The sequence below is a fragment of the Vitis riparia genome, chromosome 13, assembly GCF_004353265.1.
Source record: "Vitis riparia cultivar Riparia Gloire de Montpellier isolate 1030 chromosome 13, EGFV_Vit.rip_1.0, whole genome shotgun sequence".
NCBI classification, from domain to species: Eukaryota; Viridiplantae; Streptophyta; class Magnoliopsida; order Vitales; family Vitaceae; genus Vitis; species Vitis riparia.
Genome location: NC_048443.1, coordinates 9,525,612 through 9,546,273, shown reverse-complemented (window position 1 = coordinate 9,546,273; position 20,662 = coordinate 9,525,612). Strand labels below are relative to the sequence as shown.

At 35.6% G+C, this 20,662-nt stretch overlaps 1 protein-coding gene across 1 annotated transcript in view; it reads right to left on the bottom strand.

Moving 5' to 3' along the window:
- Positions 1–9,143: 9,143 nt before the first annotated feature.
- Positions 9,144–20,662, bottom strand: part of LOC117927561 (mediator of RNA polymerase II transcription subunit 15a-like) — a 33,608-nt gene continuing 22,089 nt past the window's right edge. Inside the window, 6 exon segments of the mRNA XM_034847127.1 lie at positions 9,144–9,691; positions 9,694–9,731; positions 16,567–16,655; positions 16,751–16,954; positions 19,443–19,787; positions 19,866–20,538. Of these exon segments, the coding sequence (XP_034703018.1) occupies positions 9,525–9,691; positions 9,694–9,731; positions 16,567–16,655; positions 16,751–16,954; positions 19,443–19,787; positions 19,866–20,538 (1,516 nt within the window). The 3' untranslated portion in view covers positions 9,144–9,524.

Genomic DNA, 20,662 nt, shown 5'->3' with positions numbered 1-20,662 from the left:
GTGCTAACAACAAAAGCAAGTAGCAACTCAATTATGATGACCTCGAACATACCAAAATAAAGTGTTGAGTTTGAGTTCTCGTCAGAACCCCCATTCGTGAATCAATTGAATCATAAATTCTTTTAAACTCATTCAATTCAACTTTGAACATTATTCTCAATTTAGAGAATTAGGTAAGAGGCAAATCATTTTGACTTGTTGTGACAACTTCCATAGGTCTTTAAGGAAGATACCTAAAATAGTATGAAAGTCATGACAAATCTTTCTTTAGTTTTTCTTGGCTTTGTTACATAATTTAGGTTTTATTATTTGGGACAACAAAAAATCACATTCATGAGTATCATATTTGGTTGTTGTTAAGCCATTGGCAACACCAAATCAATTAAAAAGGGACTACAACAAGTGTAAATGGAGAGCTAGATTGGGACACTTAGGATAGCTAGTCATATGACACATGGCAATAACTTGGAGATGAAGGGGATACTAACTTCAACCATGTTTTTGATAGATAGACTTCAATGGAATATATAAAGACCTAAAAAAACTTAATAGAAACTTTAGAGTGCTCTATTTCTTTCCCTGCATAAAGCTGCAATTGAAGTGAGGTTAAAGTAGAGAGACTAGTAGCTGAATACTTAAGTTGTTATTTTAAATTTGTTTTCTAATGGTTCTTTGAATTGAAACTAGTAATTTAAGTGATAATTTTAGATTATATGAGTTGTGAAATAGTTAATGTATTGAATTGTGCATTCTAAGAAAAATTATGATCATATGTGATGATTGAATAGAAGTAATATTGATTGAAGTGCTGAAATTTGTTGCTCATGGTTAAGATATGCTCTCTATTATATATTGTTTTGTTTGGAACTAACTTGGATGTGCAACATGAGCCACATGGAGAAGTTTTAAAGGCATTGAAACTTCATATTCAAGGCACTACTATGGTGGAAATAATTGGGGGGTAAGGGAATGATCCCTGTGGTAGAGCCTTAAAGGAAGAAAGGCAAGTATTCTAAGATGAAAGACTCAAAACAATCCAAAAAGATCTATGTGTGGATATAATGGGAGGCACAGACTTATGTCCTTGGGTAAGAGAATTAAAGCTATAGGTACCCATGATAGCACACAAGTGATGTGCTACAAAGAAAGGTTAATTAAAGCATTATGTAAGATATATAGTAATTTCAAAATTGATGATTGTGAAATATATCTTAATGATTTTATATGCCTCTGAATGAATTCTTGTCTTATGCTATAGAGAAGTGTTGAAATGATAGTTTATAAATTCGTTTAATGTAAATAAACCCTTCTCTGCTAAGTTGTGGCTCACTCTTCTCTAAAAATGATTTTTCAAACAAAGATGAAGTTGTACAAGAGATGACAAATATTTGAAGCTTTATGTGAGGCTTGAAGATATTTGGTTGGTTGTATTTAGTGCACGGTCTCTATATTTTGAGTGGTTTTTATTATCGATTGTCTTTTTTAAAGGAAGATGAGGGTTACAATCATAACTCTATAAAACACTAATCGTATAAAGGAACTTAGTGTCGTGTCCCAATTCTAAGCAACCCAAACTCAACTCATGACCCTATGATAAAGGTTTGACCATAAGGGTTAATCCTAATCCAAGCTGGCAATCAACTTGAACACCTGAATTTTTTTTTCTCAAATAAATTACTATTTAAATTTAAATGAAATTTCTCTTAACTAAGAATTCATTTCACTAACTTATAATATCATTAAAGTCCAATTTGAGAAAAACAACAAAGTCTTTATCCCAAGTCTAGAACAAAATTTCCTACAATTAGTTCACAACCATCCAAAATATAGTCAAATTACATAAATTGAAATTAATTAACCAATTGATACAATCCAAAATTTAAACAAAACAAATATCAAAAATTCTAGGCAACTCTCGAATGGTTCATATATGCAAAATTCTCTCCTCCACAACAAAGTGCACCCTAAACAGCATCTACACCAATGCAATGACTTGACTGCTCTTGTCGCATCTTCCAATCATTGTGCCCTTATTAAGGCTACACATAAAATAGTGCTCTTGGAGTTTTGATTGATCCATCCACATCACCATATATACTACCATACTGAAAAAGATAAATGCAGCCAACCACTCCAAGCTAACATCTCAAGATTGATGGTTGTACTAACATACTTGGATCACTAGCATAGGCAGAAGACATAGCTAAATAGAGAAGGCTTTGCAGTAATTGGGAAGGAGGGAAATTTTCGCCTATAAATACGGGAATTGTAAATAAAGAAGTAGAAGGAAACGATAGGGAAATAAGCTAGATTGTTGTTAAGAGTAGGAGTAGATTAGTTTTAGCTTTAATCTTGTATTTTTCTTTTATTTCCTTTTTGTAAGCTCTCCTAGTTTCTATTCTCAATGATTTTTATTTTATTTTTTGCGATTTCAAATTTTTATGTTTCATTTTTTGTTTATGTGTTTTCTTTTTTGTTTCGTGTTTTCTATTTTTTTCTCTTAGTATTTTATACTCCAAGGGGTGAGATGAACTAAGATCTCCATATCTTTGTTCAACTTATCACCATTGGTTTAGCTATGAATGATTGAAAAAGACTTAAGTCAGTGATTTTGATAACCAAAAGGAGTAACCATGGGCAGAAAATGTTATGTCGCCCTGGTTATGAAAGTCATAAGTCAAGCAACCTTGGCCACATACTTATACTTCACTACAACGGGTTTTATAAACCAAACACACCTTTCAACATGAGAAGGAATCCACTTAAATCATCTAATTACAAGGATCCAAAAGAGAGTAATTATACTATGTTGATCTATTATTGATGTACTTACTAGTTATGTCATCTAAAACCCCTTTGGTAAAAATCCCTGACCTAATCCTAAAGCCACAAGCATTGGTTCACAACCCCTTTGATAAACTTTTACTGCAAAAATAATTTTCTTTAATTTATTTAAATCAGAACATATTGAACCAATTGAAAAATTATATCATTCTCTACTTTCAGCCAAGTGTCTTTTCTATTTTCACATAAAAATTTAGAGTAAGCATAATGCAAGGTTCAATCGGAGATAACTTGCCTTTATCCTATAATGGTTTTTATGCTTATATGCAAGGTTTAAATTCTAAGTTCAATAATGCAAAAATCCTCTTATTGGGAGGATGTGTAGTTTTTCATCAATTATAAATATTCCAGTCTAAGAGTTAAAAGATTGAATAGGTGGCGTACAAGTTCATTCTCAATTCAAATATGGCAAACTACCAGTGATGAAGTTAGGCATTCTAAACCCATCATCACTCGCCTCAAGAAAGAGGTTGGTTGCCCCCCATGGTTCTCTAATTTTGCCTGCAACATAGGGTTTAATTTTAAGCTTGATGTTAAGCCTATGGATGGCTAGCTCAGATTCATGAGGAAAACCATTCAATGGAGCTATAAGATTTTCAAGAGAACGCATAGTAACTAAAGAATTAGCTTAGTCAAAGAGAGACTCACATACCAATTGTGGAAGCAATCTCTTCCATACTTTCCATGGAGTTTCCAATCCAACCTTCATCTTCTAGATTCCTAATTGCTCCGGCCACTGTAGATGCTCTTTGATGGTCGAGGATGGAGCCATCATTAGAACTCGGAGGGCTAAAGCCATTTCTGAGTGGGAATTTGACTTTTTACTCCATTGTTAGGGCATAAAAAGGGCAATGTCATAAGTTGCAGTGTCATTTGACTCCAGTTGAGAGGTGAGCCCTTTCTACTTAGCCAAGGAACTCTTATAAAACAAAGAATGCTTGAGGGGTCTCAGCATCCATCTTCGATGATTTAGTTAGGCAATAGCTATGTGAAGGAGAAGTTAGGAATCAAGATGCATACCTGGTTCACTATGGGAGTGACCTTTTTATGGTCTCTGCTTTGGTTGTCTGTTCTCTTGCTTAGTGACAAGTAGACCATTGTTGGTTTGCCAAGTACCCTTGCACAACGGCCATTATGGTCTTCATCTGAGGAGGTGGTCGACAACACTTGTAGGAGGTTATGGCTATTTCTGGGTGTCAGCCACATCCATGCTCTAGTCCTAGTCTCCCACACCTTCGTGCCCAAACCTATTGCAATCGAGTAAAATAAGTACCCAAGCCTGGGCACTCTCGATCGAATACATGACTCATGTTAGCTAGCCTACATTAAATGACAGACCTATGTAGCAAACGCCTGTCAAGGTCAACATTCTTGAAATGCCACTATTGCATATGCGAGTGTCACATTGCAAGGGTTGTTGACTATGTGTTCTCCATAACCAGTGTTCCTCAACTAGGTGAAAACAAGTGGCCCAATCTTTGCCCAGCTACAAAGTAGCTCTAACAAGCCAGGGCTACCACCAGTCCCATGGAGCAACCTAGGTATTGTACCATAATTGCTATATAAGGAGCACAACCAATAAGGGAATGGTAGAAGAAGTAGAACCATTAAAAATCGAACTAGACTGAACGATCCGGTCCGGCCAATTGGACCGGATTTGCATTGAATCGGGGTCAGACTGCTTGAACCGACGGTCTAACCGGTGAATCGGACAAACTGTCCGGTTAAATTAATTTAAAAAAAAAAAAAAAAAAAAAAAAAAAAAAACAACAACAACAACAACATCAAAACGACACCATTTTGTATGGTATATATTGAAAATCACAGTTGTTGGCTGCAAACTACAAACCCTCCCGCCTCAGTCCTTCCCCCGCAACAATTGTCAGTCTGTCACTCCGCCCACCCCCGACACGTCACAACCCCGTGACACCCAAAGAGCTTCCACCGACGACCGTTACAAGTTGGCAACCGTCCCTGTCGTCGCTTCTTCAGTCTTCTCGGTTCCCCGTCGCGGGGTTGGAAGCCGATAAAGCTCTCTACCGCTATTAACCACCCCGACTGGCTCTGGTTGGTGCCCCTCTCTGCCATTGGTACCCCTTCCTTCCGCTGGTACCCCCCTACCGTTGAAGCTATCTTCAATTTTTGTGTGGTACATTAACATACACACGATTACTTATTACAAACCTATTTATTTTTTTGGAAAACCGAAAACCAAATTCTATTTGAAGAGATATTTAGTCTTGTGTTTGGTTTCTTATGTTCTAGCAATGGTTGTGATATTTAATGTATGACAAGTAAAGTTTCCAGAATTGCACTTTGAATTACTATAAAACTAGATTCCCATCTCGTTTAAATGAAGAAAAAAAAAAAGTAACTGAATGGTGATGATGAAAATTTCCAAATTATAAAAAAAAAAAAAAATACAGTATAAGTGGTAGAAGGAAAGAATCAAAGACCCAGAATCTTATTAATGATTTTCCACCAGTTTGGGCAAGTGAAGGATGCATATTAGTTGATGGATCCTAGTTTTTCAAAGGGGTCATGGATGATTATGGGAAAAAAAAATGAGGGCTATAATAAAAAAGAAAAAAATAAATAAAAAGTGGTTTTAGAGTATTCGTAGCTTATGGAAGTTAGAAGTTAACTTTTGCTTGTGTCACAATTTATTAGAAATTGATGGAAAAGCCATATTATAAGTATATAGGCATCATGTATGAGTTTTAATGAAATATCATGTCTCATACATGGACTTCGTCATCTATTCTTATTGAAAAATTTTAACCAAATAAATTACTAGGTATTTAGCTATTGGTATGTGATTATTATAAATTGTTGACGACTTTATTATAAATCATTAAATTGTTGATGACTTTCATTCTCTAGATTAATGTGGGATTTTTGTTTCTAATTTGATAGAGAGAAAAAAATGGAATCAAACTTGACTCCGTCCTCTGGTCAAGATTCAACTACTAATTCACAATCAACTAGAAGTAAGATCGACCCTACATGGGAGTATGTTTCAAAAGAAAGATATGCAAATGGAAGGAAAGCTCTTATTTGTTTGTATTGTAAAAAGATTGCAAAAGGTGAGGGTATTCATAGAATGAAACAACATCTTGTTGGAGTGAAAGGAGATATTGGTCCATGTAAATCGGTTCCTCCTTATGTCAAATTTCGAATGGAAAATTATTTGCAAGAGTTTTTGAATTCCAAGAAAGCAACCCAAGAAGCATATGAATATAGAAATCCTTATGGTCCTAATGTTTCATAATTTGAAGGGGATATGGCAGAAGGTGAAGAAGAGGTTCAAGAAATGCAAAGTCTTATGGCAGCTTGTAGTGGAAAAAGAAAAAAATCGATAGTGGATAAGTATTTTACTCAAGGAGCTCAACCTTCCATGAGGAGTGTATTAGCTGGGAAAGAAGCTATTTGAAGAGCGGATATGGCAGTTGGGGGATTCTTTTATGATGCATGCATTCCTACCAAGGTTGTGAATTCCTTCTACTTCAAGCCAATGTTGAATGTTATATCAGCAATTGGTCCTGGATATAAGGGTCCAAATTACCCATCAGCTGTGGGTTAATCTTTTAAAGGATGCCAAGAAGGAAGTTCAGTTGCTTATGGACTCTTATCGTGCAATTTGGGCAAAAGTTGGTTGTACAATAATGGGTGATGGTTGGACAAATAATAGACAAAGAACACTCATCAACTTCCTTGTGTATTGTCCTGAAGGAATATTGTTTGTGAAATTTGTTGATGTTTCATACATTGTCAAGGATGCAACTAATTTGTTTCTGTTATTTGATGAGGTGATTGAATGAGTGGGTCCACTCAATGTAGTTCATATAGTGACTGATAATGCAGCAAATTATGTGGCCGCGGAAAGATTGATTTCTCATAAACATAAACACATCAATTGGTCACCTTGTGCGGCTCATTGTCTTAATTTGATCTTTAAGGATATTGGTAAAATGGACCATGTTGCTGAACTTGTAAGACGTGCATCAAAGATGACAACTTTTGTGTATAATCATGTTACTTTGTTAAGTTGGTTGAGAAAAAGAGACGGATGGATGGAGATTCTCTGACCTAGTGCGACTCGTTTTGCTATTACATTCATTGCAGTAAAGAGTCTTCATGATCATAAACATGACTTGCAAGCTTTGGTGACTAGTAAGTTCTTTGTGGACTCTAGATATTCAAAGGACAATAAAAGCAAAGTTGTAGTTTCTATCATCTTGGATAATAGATTTTGGAATGATTGTTTGATTGTTGTGAATCTTATGTCTCCACTAATGTGATAATTGCGTATTGTTGATTGTGATGAGAGGCCTTCGATGGGATATGTGTATGAAGGCATGTATAGGGTTCGTTTGGGCATCAAGAAATTGTTTAACTATAGCAAAAGACTATACAAGCCTTATACAGATATCATAAACAACGTTGGGATCAACAACTAAAGAAAAGCATTCATTCAGCAAATTATTGGTTGAATCCATGTTTCCAATATGATCAGAAAAACTTTTGTAATAAGTCAACTGTTATTGGAGGTGTCATGGATGTTATTGATCAAAAAGTTCTGAAAGGAAAGTTTGAAACAATGAATGAAATGAAGTTGTTTCGTGATCGATTGGGAAGTTTTGGAAGAGACCTTGCTTATTCTTCACGTGAAGTACTTCAACTTTGTAAAAGATTATTTTCATTTATTAGAGTGTTTTTTCTTTTTTATTAGTTACCTACTTACTATTTAATATTTTAAACTTGCTAATGCATTTTTTTTTTCTTATTTTTAATGTGAAATGGTAACTAGATGAATGGTGGAGGGTGCAGGATACAGTGCACCACATTTGCAAAAGTTGGTCATTCAAATATTGAGTCAAACTGCATCATCTTTTGGATGTGAGAGGAATTGGAGTGTCTTTGAACGTATACATACCAAAAGAAGGAATAGATTGGAACATCAAAGGCTTAATGATCTTGTATACGTTCATGACAATTTGCGGCTAAAAAATCGATATAAATGCTTTCTTAGTTGTTTTGAATTTAAATTCTTTTATTCACAATTATGAATAATTATATGCCTTTTTTTTAGGTTCTATAAGAAGAAAAGAATCTATGATCCCATTGACTATGCATGCATTGATGAGACCGAATTTTGGATAGTTGATGATAATCAGTCAACAGAGCTAGATGTTGAAGAATTGGAAAATCTTCTATATGAAGAAGGGTCAATTCCAATAAATGAAGTGAAAGGTTCAAGTTCTCACATCGGTTAATAATTATTTTTTTTCTTCAAAAATGATTTCTTGTTGATATATATTCAATATTTTTGTAGATGATGAGGATGGTGGTGGCGTGACTATAGAAGGGCTTGATGTGGAGAACTTTGGTTTTCCAGATGCTCATTTTCAATCTCCATATTTCAATTTCCAAAATGAATGAAGACATGAATTTTCTATTTATTAGTATGCAAAAATCTTCATGAATATTCAAACATTGACATGTTATATTTTGAGTAATTATTTAAGTGTTGTGGACCTGTGATTGACATTTGTATTATCTATTATGGACAATGTGTTAAGTTAAACAACTCTTTGATAATTTGGTTATTATAGGATAGCAATGGTTTGATTATTTGATAAATATTAGGTTTATTGACATTATGAATGTATAACATCTTATATCGTGTTATAGATATCATATATAATGATTGATGACTTCTACAAGTAAAAAAATTTATGAAAAAACTCAACAAACAAAGTAGATACTATCAAAATTTAAATAGAATTTATTAATTTGTTAATTTTTAATAATATATAAAATAATAAAATATATATTTATGACATCATCGATTCGACTGTTAATCCGACCAATTAACCGTGAACCAATAACTTTTCATGTTCAATGACGAGTCTAATTTTGAAAACATTAGATAGAACACACTCCCAAAGTCACTTCTCTCTCAATTGCCTTTGTTCTAACTTAATCATTAGAGGGGAATCGGCGAGGGTCTTCTTTTATATCTTTGAAACCATCAGTATGGTACACATCAATCTGGGTAATTATGTATATATGTATTATTTTATACTTCAATCAAGGAATTTCACGGGTAAACATGATGGGAGATAGGTACTTACAATTAGACCTTTTTTCCTATCTAATAGTTTTCCCCTCTCTTGTGAGTTGAGAGCCCGTGTGATAGTACAAGCATGCTTTGATTTTGAAGCATGACATGTGCATCTCAACTCTAGGGCTTTCTTAATAGTGAATCTAGGTTAGCTGAAGGTCGTCTCATATCATACATCAACATCATTTTTATTGAAAAACTGGAATTAGGGGAAAGTAGTCTAAAACCTAAGCAACCTGTGCCACACTAGACACCTGAATGGTTATGATGCATAAAACAAGCATTAACCACTGAGTATATGTTTTATGATGTATTTTACACCATATAAAACAGAACATGCTACAAGTTCCTGTAACACACCATATAAAACAGTACATGCTACAAAAACACCCTTGTGAAAATCCACAAACTTCACCATAAACACCTTACTGTAACTGTTCTATAGGCCATGGGGGCCGCGAACGCTGCAGATTCTGTATCACCAGTCCTTGAACATTCTTTCTCTTCTTCCTGTTTTCTTGTTTTAGGCTAATTGGTGGCTCTGTAGAGATGGTCAAGCAGCGCTCAAGCAGTTCTCCCACGCTCCATACCTTGAGCTGAAACTCCCACCGCCACTCTGCTGTGCATATTCAGAAATAACTGCACGGGCACAAACATCCCAAGTCCTTGCTATCTCTCCAAGTGACATGGGTTGTGACAGGCTGCGAAGTGAGATGCTAATCTCGACTTAGCCTTTACTGAAAGATCTTCATACTCTTTGCTGTCAAAGGAGTGTCACACCAAATTTATGTAAGTAACATATCTAATATGACTAAAATTTATATCAAAGTAAATTGACCCTGGAGCAAATATATGTTACATCCAAATAAGGTGGATTTTGTTTTTCAGGTTTTACTTACATGAAACTTTGATCAGGCACCCTTTTCTGATGAGTTCTTAAGAAAATTCACATTATTGTAATCTTCATTATGTTCTAGTGTACTTTTCTTTAGCATCATCAGTCTCTAGTGGACATGACAAGATTACACAAGACCTTGTGCCCCAGTTTCATGCTTTTATGTTAACTCCTCTACTTTTATGGCTGTCAATTAAAACCATGCTTCAACTCTTAAGATGATGCTAACAAGTGATAGATAGCATCCAAAATTTTCAAAACTATTTATTTTAGAGCTTAAGTTTCAACTCAGGATGTTTTTCTTTTCCTTCATTTTAATTTCAGTGCTCCTCCAGGAGGCAAACAAACAGCCGCAGAGGATGGAGCAGGGATATTAATGAAGCTTAGAATAGAGAGGGAAGAAAAGAAGTTTTATTTTTACTTCTTGCAAGGAATCAAATCATGTGATTTGATTTGTTTCAACTCTGAGTACGTGAAGGGTGTTCTATACAAGTCCTAAAGGTATAAATGAAGGCCTTGTTTTAATCCCTTTCTCAAGTCAGGAATAGCAGTCCTAGAGATGTTTTAAGGACCTTGTTCAAGAGCTGCCCTATGTTGAGTGAGGAAGGAGCAAGCCACAACCACTGCAAAGTTGGCAATGAAACTCCATCAATGCACTATAAGCCACAGAAATTCAACAGAAAAAACAGTTCTGAAGTTTATGAGGCCTGTACAAGAACTCAAGATTCAAGCATCAAGAGGGGTGCATTGAAAAGAAGACAATTGTAGTGGCATGTCTCAAATTCTAACTTGTATTTCAAACCCAAATTCACTTCTATTTTAGGGAAATGTCTCTCAGTATTCTCATGGTGTAAGAACTTAGAAGTTGCCTATTCCTTGTTTTGAAGCTCTATGAATTGGAATTGATGGTTATTTGAATATACCCAGGATAAAGAAAGCTATTCCCCTATTGGAGAGCACATTTTTTTCCAAGTAGTTTGGTGTGTTAAAAGATTGACTCATTACATGGCTCTTGCTCTTGAGTTTTGCTTGGATATCAATTACTTGGGTGTACAGAAAGAGATGAATCCATATCTTACTTTAGGTTTTTGATCTTGTACACTTCAGATTTGAGTTTAGATGCTGTATCTAATAGGTGTCTAGAAAAAAACAATATCATCAAAGAAAATTGGTGGAAATAGTAGCTGGGTGGGTGAAAATTTTATATAACTCGACATAAATAGACAAACAAAACTTTTTTTTAATGGGCCAATAGGTTATAGTAATAAGCACCTAGCACAAAGAGGTGCACAATCTAGGTACACAAGAGTTGAAATATTTTGATGGAGCACCACAGGGTGGCATTAACCCCCATCCAAGCTATAAATGAAATGTAACATAAACAGCTCCTCATCGGAATCAAGGATCAAAATATTGGGAAATGTAGGAATATCAATAGTTGGATTTTACGCAAATATCAGGAAATATCGAAAATATTTGACAGAAATCCAGGAAAAAAATATCGGTCAAGTAGAAATTTATCAAAACTAATAGAAATGTTTGAAAAAACTTCCAAAAATGATAAAGCACACAATGATACACATATTAAAGTTGTCTTATAGAAGAAAGAATATAATGTATAATAAAATTTGTGACGTTCCACAATAATATATGCAAAACTTGAAAACACATTTAATATTAAAATGATGATTAATGTGGTTTAGATGTATTCAAGGATATAAAAGAAATGATAATATATGTATGATTTTTTATTTAAAAATGTTTATAATTTTATAAGTTTATGTTCTTATATTTAATTACAACACAAAAGATATAAAGAAGACTTATTAAGAAGATTATCATGGTGATTGTTATATTTTCAATTACCATTTAAATGAAATTTGAAAATAAGATAATTAAAATTAATTTATTTATTAAAGTTTTATTGTAATATTTTATTTTGTACGTGCATATATCACAAATAAAGGTTATATATTTTGTAAAGAGATATTATAATAAGGGCACAAGTGCCTTGTTGGTTAAGTGACTACCTTGACACACTGCAAGGCTTGGGTTTGAGCACAATGCCTTGCCCTTTAAATTTTTATAAGTAGGTAGTGACGTGGCCAAGAGAAAATAGCGATTAACTGATGATAAATTCGGAAATTCCCAATAAGTTGACGAAAGAAAAACCGAAATTCATCAAAAATCACTGATTTTCAGTCCACTGGTCTTTTCACCTAGAATTTCATATCGGACCCCACCAATATTATGAAGTTTCCATGATATTTAGCGTAAAATTAGCAGATTTTTTTTCCTTGATCTGAATAAGTAAAAAGGGATCATCCTCCAAACCCACTTCTTTGCTCTTGTCAAATGTGTTCCTAATAAAGTGGGTGGCTGATGGTTAATAGATGTGGTCTTTGTAAATCTAGTGACAATTAGGTCAATCATATTCAATATTTTAAAAGGCTAAAGGTAGTTTTGAGGCGTTTTGCCTAATGAGACGAGGCATAAACCTTGAGGTGGAACAAAGAATTAGCCTCAACTTAAACAAAATAATAATAATAATAATAATAATAATAATAAAATCACATAGAATTGAACAACAAGAAAACCATACAATTCATAATAACCAACTCTCTCATGGCTTTATCAAACAATCTTCAACACTAACATCACCATTACTAGTAGGAATCATCTAATGAATTATAATTATATCCAATTGCTCCATTATCCTCTACATCAGTGTTAATATCTATGCATTCTTCTTCTTCATCTGTCAATTATAGTGTTCTTCCTTTATTTAAGAGTTCAACATCAATAATATGAAATTAATTATATATGAGTTCAACCATTGCAATCACCAATAATTCCTTTATCTCTTCTTCCTAATCTCTTTATTCCCTCTCCATTTAAAAGATCGATCGGTAGCTAACTAAGCCCTTACTTATAAAAGGCTTAACATGGAGGAAGCTAGCATTGAGGAAATAATTTCTTGACCTCACTACTCCATAGATGTTTGGGAACTGCTCATTAAGAGATTTATCACCCAACATTGTGATATTAAGCATCACTCTCTCTAGGGAACCTTCACAACCACTTCCCTAGAAGTTCCTTCCCAATTAGGCTTATACATCTAGTTCCAACCCATAAGGCGATCTCTCTTCCCTTCCCCAAACCCTGACCAAATAAAATCTATCAATTTCTTAATCCTGAAGGCTACTTTAATCGAAGCTTTGAACAAATATAGAAAATACAAGGGAATAAAGGATACCCAAGACTGCATAAGGGTGATTCTACAACCTATGGACATATTGGCTTCCTTCCAACCATCTAACCAATGTAAAATCCTCTCTACAACTGGATCCCAAAAAGATACTACTCTCAGATTCCCCATAAAGACCCAAGTAAGGGAGACTAATCAAACATCTTGCAGTCTAAAAAAAGTCGCCACCTTAAGGGCTAGAGTCTAATTAATATTGATACCCAATAGGGTACTCTTATCAAGATTCAACTTGAACCCATGAATGCATCCAAAAACCAACAAGATTACCTTAAGGTTGTACATAAAAGATGGTCTTTCGACTTTAGTTGATTTTATTGATTGGGTGGGAACCTGTTGAGGGTGGGGTTCCTTTTGCACCTCCGTTCTTGGCAGCTGATTTGTTCCAGCTGGGGAGCGGGGGGGTGTTTTCTTCTTCTTTGTATACTTTCAGCCGTTGTTTTGGCGGTTTTTAATACAGTTTTTCTCTCTTACTTATCCCAAAAAAAAAAAGATTACCTTGAGGTTGTATAGGTCCTTCTCTCTAGCTCTTGAGAAGAATATTGTATCATCAGCAAATTGTAAATTTCCCCTTGCCCTATTGCTACATACCAAAATGCCCTGTAAGATCCCCCTCTCCTCTACCCTTAACATCAAGCTACTCATCTACAACAATGATAAAAAGGAAATGGGAGAGGGATTACCTTGACTTAAGCCCCTAGATTCCTCAACCCATCCTTTGGCTCACCCATTTAATTATACTGCAAAACTGACTGATGAAATGCACCCATGAATCCATGATCTCTATCTCCAACCAAAATTTTTCCTCTTTAATGATGAACCAAAAAACCCCATTGCACACAATCATAAGTTTTTTCAAAATCAATCTCAAAGAAACTCCTTCCTCTCCAAAATGTCATTCTCATCCACCACTCCATTCACCACCAAAACTACATTCAAAATTTGTCTATCCTCAACGAAGCTCCCTAAGAATAATGAACAGCATCATGCAAAACCCCTTGTAATCTTTGAGACAGAACGTTAGCTATCATTTTATAGAGGCTAGTCACCAAGCTAATGGGTCTAAAATAAGACATTCAATTGATTTAGCTCCTCTTAGGCACTAGAGCAGTGGAAGTGGCATTTATTCCCTTATTGATGACTCCATTGTCATGAAACTCATAGAAGACCTTCAGGAAAATCCTCTTTAACGATATCCCAACAATCTTGATAAAATGTACATGTGCAGCCATCTAGGCTTGTGCCCTTTCCTTGTCCATGAGAAAGATCATTTCTCATTTTCCTCCTCTTCACACCAAATTATTAGCACTCTCCTCTAAAATAAGGGACCAATCCAAGCTTTCTAACCACCACAAATACTCTTCCACTCTACTACATAATTTACCAAAAAAGCCTAAAACCTACTCTAAAATACTTTCTTGATTGTCTAATGCCACTCTTTCCTTATTCACTAATGATTTGATGAGTCTCTTTTTCCTTCTTCCACAAGAGACCCTGTGGAAGTACCTAGAGGTGCAATCCCCTTCCTTAGCCCCTTTAACGCTAGTTTTTCACCTTTAATAAACTTTTTCCCTAAATAAAAGTGCTTCCAACTCCACTTTCGTGGTAGTCATCAAGGTCATTAATTCATTTGAGAGTGCAATCTCTCCCCTTCACGAGAGTCTACCATAGTTATGTCTTTGATGATAGCCTCCCTCTTTTCCCAAATGTTCCTAAAGCTATTCTTGTTCCACAATTCCAATTTTGCTTTGATGCCTTGTGATTTTTGCATGGATTTATAACCTCCCCATCCTACAACTTGGAGCTCTCTCCATCATGTACCAATACATTCCTTACGGTAAGCTTGGAGCCTCCCAATTTTTCTAAGACTCTTTTTATCACATTAAAATCTCATCCAACACACCATCTTGGGAAATTCAAACTAAACAGGTCTGAAATTTCATCCCAAAAATTCTAAGTTAAATATTATTCGGGGCATAAACTGAAGATAGCCAAAAAACCTCATTACAAATAGAAGAAAGTTTGATTGAAATTGGAAAAAAACCTTGTCACCGCTTCACTACAAGAAAGGATTCTAGAATCCCAAATATTCCACCAGATGCCCCACATGCTGGTAGTTTCTTCACACTCTCTACTCTCAGCCATCCAACTGTTTCTTACCAAGTTCTTATCACACCTTTCTTTTCTTTTTCTTTTCCTTTTCCTTTTTCTTTCTATCTAGTTCTGCTTTGCATAAAAGATCTTTGATTACCCTTCTTTTCTTTTTACAACCCAAGGCTTGTACATTCCAACTAACAGTCTCCATCAACATTGTAAATGCCTTGAAAACCCAGCACCAAAACCCAAGCACCACCTCTAGACAAACCATTCCACAAAAGAAAAATCGAAGTTAGTTGTGAGGCCATATTTTTATCCTCAAAACTAACTAAAAAGTGAAAGGACATATAAATTTCAACCATACGTAATTCAAACAAATCCAGTGAGAAAAAGAAAGCCTTACAAAAAAATTCCTAGAACTATTTTCTATCAAAACAAATAGAATTATTATTATCATTGATAAGAAACTAAAATAAGAGTTTGTACAAAAGGATGAAGGATGACAAATCCTTCAAAAAAGGACAGAAAATGTATAGTATATGAAGTATAGAGCAAAAAAGAAAAAAAGAAAAAAAAGAGGGAAAAAAAAAAAAGGTCTGAGTGGACAGCCCTTGTTTCCCACCCTTGATAAGATAAATACCAAACTCAAGGAGGCACAAGGGTCCAACAAAAAGAAAAAAGAAAGAAAGAAAATACAAGAGAGGTTTAGGGCTTGTTTGGAAATGTTTTCGAAAACAGTTCTCAAAAAATAGTTTTTGCTTTCAAAAACAATTTGTTGAATTTTTTCTAGAACAAAAATCTGTTTTGAGAACAACTTTGAATGTTCTCAATTTGTTTTCTGTGTCCAAATAAAAAATAAATTTTATTTTAAATGCTTTATTTGCGATCATTATTCATATTTATATAATTATTTTTTAAAGCAGTCCCCAAAAAACAAATGAAAACTATTAAAATATGTTATCAGAAAACAATTTATTTACAAAATAAGTTTCTTAACAGGTGTTTTTTTGAGGCAGGAGAACTGTTTTACAGAAAACAGTTTTTAAAAACACTTCCCTAATAGCTTTTTATCATGGAATTGTGTCAATAAATACTTTTATCATAAAATTCTGTAAAGTTTACCGTCTCTAAAGTTAGGCTCAGGAAGAAAAAAGATCTATGTGCACCTGAACCTTTTTTGTCCCAGGAAAAATATTACATCAAAACGGTTAGCCAGCTATAAGGTTCAGAAGCTTGAAACAATCCCCAGATGAGCAATGATTGGCTTTATGATGTTCCTACACTTTATAGAATAGTAATAAGCACATAAAGAAAACCATAAGCACTCTGTTGCCTCACCTTATTTCAACTGGAAACTTGTCCAAGAGTATTGGAGAGCTATTTGGATAATTTGTGGGAACAAGCAATCGTAAGGGCTGAATTGGTGACTGCATAGCAAGAATACAAAGTAAATATCAACAAGGAGAAAACGATGTACACAGGAAATAAATCACATTTAGATCAAATAGGTTTGAAACCCCACCATTTGTGTTGAGGTATACTGTGATTTCAAGTTTGGGCTGAGAGCTACAGCACTGAAAGAGCACTTAACAATGGTTCCTTCACCAGCTTCAGCAGCAGCAGCTGCTGCTGCTGCTGGATCAACATCTTCATGACTGATATCTACTACAGTGTCTATAAGTCGTTGATTTATCTCCCTTATTTCCTCCAACAGGGCATGATTAACCTGCAACAACAAGCCTTTATATTGACGATACTGAAATGGGAATGCAACCAAAAGTTAGAACTGTCCTAAGGTAGAATCTACTTCATGTATTCGCATTCAGGCTTGCTACTGCAGGGGAGTACTTACACAAAGCAATTTAGAGACAAGAAATGCTTTTTGTTTTTAAATTTTTGATAGGTAACCTCTTTTTTTTTCCTTTTCCTTTTTCTGAATCACTGTCGGGACTTGAGAAACAAGAAAATGTGTTCATCTTATAGGTCTAGAATTGCATCCATGGCCTAGACATGTGCTCCCTAGCTCAAGAACTTTCTATGGACCTCCAGCTTTCCCCACAACACTTATAAATAAAACATAATGGTGATTCTTAAGCTCTTTATTGATGTGTACAAGTCCTAACCAAGTTAGAGTGATTCTCAAATGCTATAACTGTCCCTAAAAGTTGACACTCAAAGATCTAACAGGGACAGCGCTGAAAGGTAAAAATTTGCAATATTTTGAAAGCAGAAAAAATAAGTCATTGAAATTTGAAAATGAATTCGAGGTACAACTCTATGATAAGGATTATGTGCCTTCAAGTCATAAGCATTGAACCAGTGTAGGGCAAGGAAAGAAAAACCATAGCACAATAAGCCACAAAGTCTCAACAAAGAAACCAATAAAATACAATGCACAGAGGATGGAAAGCCCCTACAAAAGGTTTTAGCCTTAAGGCACCTGCTTAACCAACTGATCCACTATCTAATTAGCCGAATAAGGAATCCAAAAGTAATAAAAAGCCAACTCTCTAGATACATTTACGATTTTGCACAACCAAATGTCTAATTTCCAGGATCCTCACTTCTGATATGAGATCCATGAAATAACCATGACTCAGTCCTTCCACCCAAAAAAGAACCACACATAAACGCACACATGTATATATGCCGATCCTACTCCAGCAGGTTTGGGAAAAAAATCCAACTACACTATCCTGGCAATCTCTAAATACTCCAAGCTTGATTTGCCTCAGGTTTCTGAACAAGAATCCCTCAAAATCGGCTTCAGGTAGCCCACCGGAAGGGGTTTCCCCTTCTCATACATCTCCTCAACCCTTCTATTAGCACAACAGATGCCTTCCCGACCAAACAAAATGACACTTGCGAAAGTCCCTGACAGGACAGTAGAGACCAGTGCCCAAAGAAAGGAAAAGAAGTACCGCGCATCCCACAGCGATTATGTAATCCTCTGCTTGCTATATTTCACTTTTAGGTTGCCTTAAGATTTTGCAGCCTAAAGATGGAGTATTACTGCTTTTCAATTTAACCCTCTACATAGATCCAGTCAATGATACAAAAAGAACTTTCCAAGATAGATACAAATTTTAAAGTCTATTTTTGGAAAAATAAAAATAAAAAATCAAATAGCCTTTTAGGTCTCCATCATCAAGGACTTCAAAGTCATTGCAAATTTGTCTCTAATTAGAGAATGGATAGTAGTGACCCCATGTACCCAAAAGCTAGTGGTGATTTACATTCTTCCTAGGCCTTTGATGAGGACTCCTCATGATACATAAAAGTGGAGGTTCATTTGGGTGACAATAGTATTGAAGATTACATTCATAACAGTAATACCTGTTTTGCATTTTCCAAACTAGCAGGGAAAAGCAATTCATGCAAGTTGCAGAAATGTGCATCATACTAGAAATCAGGGAGGCGAAATAGTTTAGTCTTCTCAAACTTCAGCCAAAAATAGTTCAAAAATTGTCATTGCATGATTGGCGCCTTTCCAATTCATCAAACAAGCAATAAAGATGCAAACAACTCTTTTAGAGAGAGCTTCAACATTGCTAGATTCATTGACTGCATGTTCTATTGGGCTCCTAGTCAACAACAACATATGCTGGTTTTTTAAGCTAAAAGAGGGCACATCAATTGGGAGGTATCCTCTGAATCCCAGAACTCATGTCCACTCAGATTTCCTTTTTCTTAGGCAGCACATCTACATATGTATATTCATCTTTTAAAGCATTTCTAACCAGAAAAGACTGTCTTTTCTAATATGACCCCCTTTTACATTGTTCTTCTCTATTTAACCAAATTGTTTCTTATATGAATTGTTTCATCCAGTATTACAATGCATGAAATATTGTGTGAGCGTCAAATATGCGAAAATGAGATGAATTATTTTAGGGAAGTTCAAAAAATTACCCCCAAAAAAATGATAAGATAACCTGTGTGAAATCATTAGTTTTGTAAGGCATAACATTCTCCATAAACATGATGACTTTGCAGTTCAAAACAGTAAACCAATTAAATGATTCAAGTCACATGAGAGAGCATCAATGTAACATAGGAAATTTCACCAAAACATTGGATTAGCAATTATTCATATGCCACTTGAGGTCCTAAAAAGAATTCACAAAATTCTATATAATGATGCTCCAGTTAAATGCATATCAATCAATAGTTATTGTTCTTAATGAAAAGACAATCAACAGTGTACATAATACCTCAATCCGGGGCCTCTTGGCACTAGATGTCGCTGTTGACTCTAGGTCAGATGTCTCTGAACCAGCCAACTGCTTGAAGCTGTCATTCACACTGCCAGCTGATGATACAACATTTAAGGGCATTGCACTAGTGTAGCGCCTCATTTTCCTTGTTCCAGCAGCTCCATCTAGTGTGATAAAATTTCTTGCTTGCAAACGGCATTTTGTCATGGCAACCAAATCCTCACCAACTGCAGCCCTGGACCCATTACCAGGAGCAGATCCTGCAATCCTATCGATCATGCTGACAACTGAACCAATGTCGCTAACCGAGGCACTTAAAGCTTTAGGTGACATCAACTTTACCTGAAAATTACAACAGTAAGTTATATTATACATGTTCAAGTATGCAACTAGGATTGAAACTAAATCAACTTAACTAACCACTTTAATTAAGCGTTCAAGCGGCTGCTCTGTAACACTTGACTTGCCAGAAACCATTGTTGATGCATTACCATGATTGCCATCCAGACTGGTGAACTCAGCAAGCAACGGCGAGGCTGATATCCCAGGGGTTCCAATGGCAAGGGATGGGGGTGGTGCTAGTGCACCAGTTGTTTGGTGATGTCCAATATTTCCAGCATTCGTGATTGAGGAAATACCAGAATTAAGTTTCTCAGATTCCCCTGGCATAGGTGATGGAGCCAAGGGAGTTGAAGGAGATGGAACCACAAATGGCGAATTTGCAGATTGCAAAGGTGTTCCAGCTTTTGTAAGAGATGTTAGCAAATTTTGCTGATCAATCTGTGGCGAAGAATGTTGAGGAATTTGAGGAGATGCAGTCTGCAGGAGTTGAGGTGAGGAAATAGGAAATGAAGTTCCAGATTTCAACGGTTGAGGATAAGCTGAGCGCTGCACTGCTCCTTGATGTTGGTGGAATACTCCTGGTTTATTCGCACTCATTCCCTGCCTCATCTTCAAATCACTCACATCATTCATTTGATGAGGCTGTGACATTTGGTGTGCCTGCAATTGTGCAGGCTGCTGCTGTTTTGTTTGCTGGTGTAACTGCTGCTGCTGCTGCTGCTGCTGCTGTTGTTGTTGGTGTTGTTGTTGTTGTTGTTGTTGCTGCTGCTGCTGCTGCTGCTGCTGCTGCTGCTGCTGCTGCTGTTGTTGTTGCTGCTGTTGTTGCTGTTGCTGCTGCTGCTGCTGCTGCTGTTGCTGCTGCTGGTGCTGCTGCT